Source organism: Nicotiana tabacum, chromosome 10 (genome assembly GCF_000715075.1).
Source record: "Nicotiana tabacum cultivar K326 chromosome 10, ASM71507v2, whole genome shotgun sequence".
Classification (NCBI taxonomy): domain Eukaryota; kingdom Viridiplantae; phylum Streptophyta; class Magnoliopsida; order Solanales; family Solanaceae; genus Nicotiana; species Nicotiana tabacum.
Genome location: NC_134089.1, coordinates 126,187,335 through 126,192,072, shown reverse-complemented (window position 1 = coordinate 126,192,072; position 4,738 = coordinate 126,187,335). Strand labels below are relative to the sequence as shown.

The following is a 4,738-nucleotide window of genomic DNA, read 5'->3' as shown; positions in this document are numbered from 1 at the left end:
AAGTAAGAACAATAAAGTTAAAGCAATAAAGCTGAAGAACAATTGTGGAGCACGAGAAAAGCGAAGTAGAATGTTCTATTGTAGTGAATAATGTGTCATGTTTTTTACAAATGATTGGGGTCCCCTTTATATAGGAGGAGAAAACTCCAATATAGTACATTCCTAATTGTGGCAAGGAATTCTATTGGTACAGCTGTATAACAACCTAGTACGGACCTGTACTATTTTATACAAATCTTATCCTTTAATTTATGCCCCGATCCACGTGTCCTTGAGAAATTTTCGCTCTTTCTTGAGTGTCATCGGAATTGCACTGCCTTCGATGTAGGCCGTGTCAGGCATTCGATTTGCTCCCTCGAGGCGTGTGCTTTGTAGTCGGATCCGACCCCCACTTCGAATCGTCCGGATTCGAACTTATAGCCCCATTTAAGATTTCGAATTTGGGCTCCTCGATTTCGACCATATACATGAAAGAAGATTTAAAAAGCCCATTTAGTACTGTTGAAGCCCAATAGGATTTGATCTGATGTCCTTGCCCACAAATGTTTGAGGAGTACCCAAGAGAATTTCTTAAAACTAGGAAACAAAGTGGAGGATTACTTGCTATTTCAAGTGGAACTCGCCCAAAGCAACACAATTTAAAAGAAAACGTACAATAGTACTAATTAGAATTGAAAAGAAGTCTTGATCTAAAAGTACTTAATCATAGCAATGAAGGAGCAAGACCCGGGCATATCAAACAATCTATATATTACACCTAGCATGAAATGTTATAAAATCACATAATGTGTCAAAATTTTCTAAAATCATCCCCCTTAAATTTCATCAAAATCTCCATTTCTTCACCTTCCACGCTTCGCAACAATTACCCATTAATTATCACGCGAACACAAACATTAAAATAACACCATGGATCTCCGACTAAAGATAATCTTCTTTTTAGTTCTAGCGATGATTATTGATCCTATATCATCATCTTCATATGATCACAAATATCGTTATACCAACTTTGGTCATGATTTTGCAAGCATGTTTTGCGATCATGCAGTTGCAATTGCAGGCTCCAATACAGGTGCCAGACGAATACTGCAAGCCGAAGATAGCTATATTAGCTATGCAGCACTTTCTGCCGATAGTATTCCATGTAATGTACGAGGAGCTTCTTATTACGATTGCAGTTCACACCTGGAAATTAATCCCTATCGTCGTGGTTGTAGTGAAATAACTCGATGTGCTAGGACCAATTCTTGAAGATCTATCTTTTATTTCTCAAATCTCTTGAGTCATCATATGAAATCTATATTCAATTTTCTCAAGTTTCTTTTTTCGTTCTTCCCAACTTTTTTGCGCCCAATGGGTAGATCTGACAAGTAATTAGTCATCATAAGAAATTTATATATGATTAGTGTGATTGTTAATTTTAATTTGTTCGCCTACAATTAGAGAGTTGGATGATATTGATGTAATTAAATTCGTCCAAGGGCATGAATTTCTTTATCCTTTAACCTACGAGAGGTATTTCTACCTTTCTAAACACTTAAAGCAACACAATTAGCTGTCCATAATAGTATTTTTTTTAAAAAAAAAAAATATTTAGTGTATAAAAATTAAACTCTATGTGATACTCTTCCAGAGAACGATGGATCGAACAATGGGAGATAAGCAATGCCAGGAACAAAAAGGAACTTCTTCATATATTATGTTTAGTCGCATGAGGAGTCTTTGTTTAAATTTTAATTTGATAGGATAAATTAGTTAAGATAGTTTAGGTTTTTGAATTTGAATATTTATTCTGCAAATTCTGTTTTCATATTGGCTATTTAAAACCTTTTTGATTAATTAGTCTCTATACTCGTGCGTTGCACGAATATCTTGTGCCAAATATTACAAACGCGTACCATAAGTAATTGCTAAAGTTAGATAATGAGTTGCTTAAAATAGAAGTTTTTATATATGTAATGCAAACCAAATCATAATAACGTTGTGATAACCAAATAACAAAATGGAACTAAATAGTTTAAAATTACACAAGATACGAATAAATTTATAATCGGTTAAAGAATGCAATAATATTTAATATTAGTTTTTATACAAGTTGTTTATCGTAATGACAAGTATAGTAATCCAAATTCATAATTATTTCCAACTTTACCAATTTGTAGTTGTATTAAAAGTTCTAGGTATTTGTAGAGTAGGAATTTGCAGTCGGCATTGGAGTTTTAATCTGTAAAGAAGTCCTTTCTTAGTTAATATATTTGGAATTTACAATTACATCCACCTTTAACTCAAAATTTTAAGGGCATAAAATTCTATCGAAGTTTCGAGGATATTTTAGTCATCCAACATTTAATATAAATTATTCGTGCTTTTATAATAATATAGATATAGATATAAATAGATAGATAGGTAGATAGATAGATAGATATAGATAAAATTTATGAGAGAGATGTTCAATCAATACTTCAATCTTTTTGTTGCTCCATCCTTTCTAAAAACCCAACACAGCTTACTACAACTTCGGTTCATCCTAAAAGCGTTGTTCAACGCCATCGCTGCTATTTGAGCACTACATTAGATATCTTACAAAAACACCTTTTCCTGATACAGTTAGACCTTTCTATAACAGCATTCCTATATAACAACACTTCACTATAAAAGCAAAGTTTTTCCGGAACCAATTTTCAGGTTATGTTATAATATGTTCTCTACAACAGTACTTCGCTATAACATCCAAAAATATTTGAAACAAACGAGGTTGTTATACAGAGGTTTGACTGTATTTCATGTATGTTAATCTAGTCAATTTTCTTTTGGCTGTTTGGACAACTCTTGAAAAAAAATTGAAAATAATTCTTGGAAAATACATTTGTACAGACTAAAACTAAAAGAACTAATATCTATTTATGAGTTTTTTCAAGTGAAAGAACCTTTCTAAAACAATGAGATTTGCAAGATCTCAAAAAGTTTTCACAAACCCTAATAACTCGGAAATTTCACTTCGTAACCTTTTAAATTAACACACTTATTAATGCTTAATAAACGATCTTAATGGACTACCTTCCACCTTATGGATAAATCCTTGGCAACAAAAAGCGCACGTTTCCAATTCTTAGGGTACTCTTAATGTAATAAAGCAAGAGAAATATCTATAGAGTTAAAAACATCCATTAAAAACAGAACTAGACACAACGAATTAAATCAAATTACATAAAAACAGTAGCCATGATCAAACTAAACACCCAAACCAAACCACTTGAACCAACAACCACTGCAGCCGATTTCGTAGGAGCCGGAGCTGGTGAAATGGATTGCGGCGACGGTGCAACGACGGAAGGAATATCTTCCGGCGGCTGAGTTGGAGTGGTAACGGGAGAACTCGACGGCTTTTGGGTGGCTGGGGATGGAGATTTATGGCGGTTGTGATTGGGAGATAACACAACAACTAGAAGCTTCTGGCCTTTCTCACAGTTATCATCTTTTCCACTGATGAAGTAGAATGCACCTGACCTTGTAAACTTCAATTTTGATTTACCATTCTTTAGCTTATGGATTGGCTTATCCTTTTTGCATTTGAAGTAATCATCTTTGTGTACCACCAGTACTGAATCTGACCCTTTTTTGTACTTGAATACTGCACCAAAATAAGAATTTATAATCTTTATATAACAAAAGTCTAATAAATATTCTACAATCAGCTAATTAATAATAATCATTCATAAAAAGTTGAACTAGTAATCTAAAATATAAGCCAACTTATCTGTTATAACCAATTATAATATAGTGATAGTATAAAATAAGAAAGGGCAGGTGAGACAAAAAAAATTAAAATAAAGTAACAACGCGATCACACCAAATCTGTTGTTCCATAAGTGGCACTTTTCATCATCAATACAATAAAATAAAATTTATTGTATGAAAAATAGCAATACGATATAATACAATAGGTAACAACCATCCAAACAAGCTGTTAATATATATACTCAATGGTGGAGTCACCCTTGTCCAAGGAGAGCGGTGTCAAAATTGGTAGATAGGTAAACATTTTTTGTGTATATATATATATATATATATATATATATATATATATATTGAATCTCCTTAGTAAAAATTCTAACTCTCCACTATATACAAGTTAAATAAAAAATACTTTTGATTATTCAAAAAGAATAACATACAGGAGAAGAGGAAAGGATTTACCAATAGTGTCATTAACTTGGAAACGGTTTCTTTCAGCCCAATGACTATATGATTCAGAAGGTTTTAAAACCCAGCCTTCTTTGCCACCAGCATAGAATGTATACGCTTGAGATATGCAAAGAACACTCAGAAATATCACAAAGAAAAAGCTAACAAATGAAGGAGAATCCATGTACAACATGCAGATCAAACTGTGTAAGAATTAGAGAATGAGAAAATTCAGAAGCAAATTTGCAAAAAGGAAGAGATTAATACAAAGAGAAGTTAAAGCTGAGGAAAAATGGATGAACATGGGACTAAAAGAGGGCAAGATTGGCAGAATTTATGGAAAGGATGAATGATATTACCGTTGGGTTTTGGTGGGAGTATATGGAAAGTCTTAGCTGGGAATTTGTGTGTGTTTTAATTTCTCATAAATTGCTGTTATTGATCAATCAACTGCTTATCATTTTCCTAGGAATAACGCTTGCACACACCTGGCATTTATCTTGGATATTTAAAACTATAATCAGAAAATTCAAAATTGTAGTCTCTTCAAACG

General features: G+C 32.8%; 1 protein-coding gene across 1 annotated transcript; it reads right to left on the bottom strand.

Annotated features, from left to right (window-relative positions):
• Positions 1-3,123: 3,123 nt before the first annotated feature.
• Positions 3,124-4,466, bottom strand: LOC107823669 (early nodulin-like protein 3). The gene is made up of 2 exons (XM_016650364.2): positions 4,198-4,466; positions 3,124-3,631 (listed from the first exon to the last, which is right to left on the bottom strand). The coding sequence occupies exons 1-2, from the start codon at positions 4,376-4,378 to the stop codon at positions 3,204-3,206; spliced, it is 609 nt and encodes a 202-aa protein (XP_016505850.1). The 5' UTR covers positions 4,379-4,466; the 3' UTR covers positions 3,124-3,203.
• Positions 4,467-4,738: the final 272 nt, after the last annotated feature.

Excerpts from the sequence above, each read along its gene's own strand:
- LOC107823669 (XM_016650364.2), bottom strand. The coding sequence starts at position 4,378 with ATGTTGTACATGGATTCTCCTTCATTTGTTAGCTTTTTCTTTGTGATA. Across the intron at positions 3,632-4,197 it reads CCAAGTTAATGACACTATTG|TATTCAAGTACAAAAAAGGG; the intron begins GTAAATCCTTTC and ends ATTTTGGTGCAG.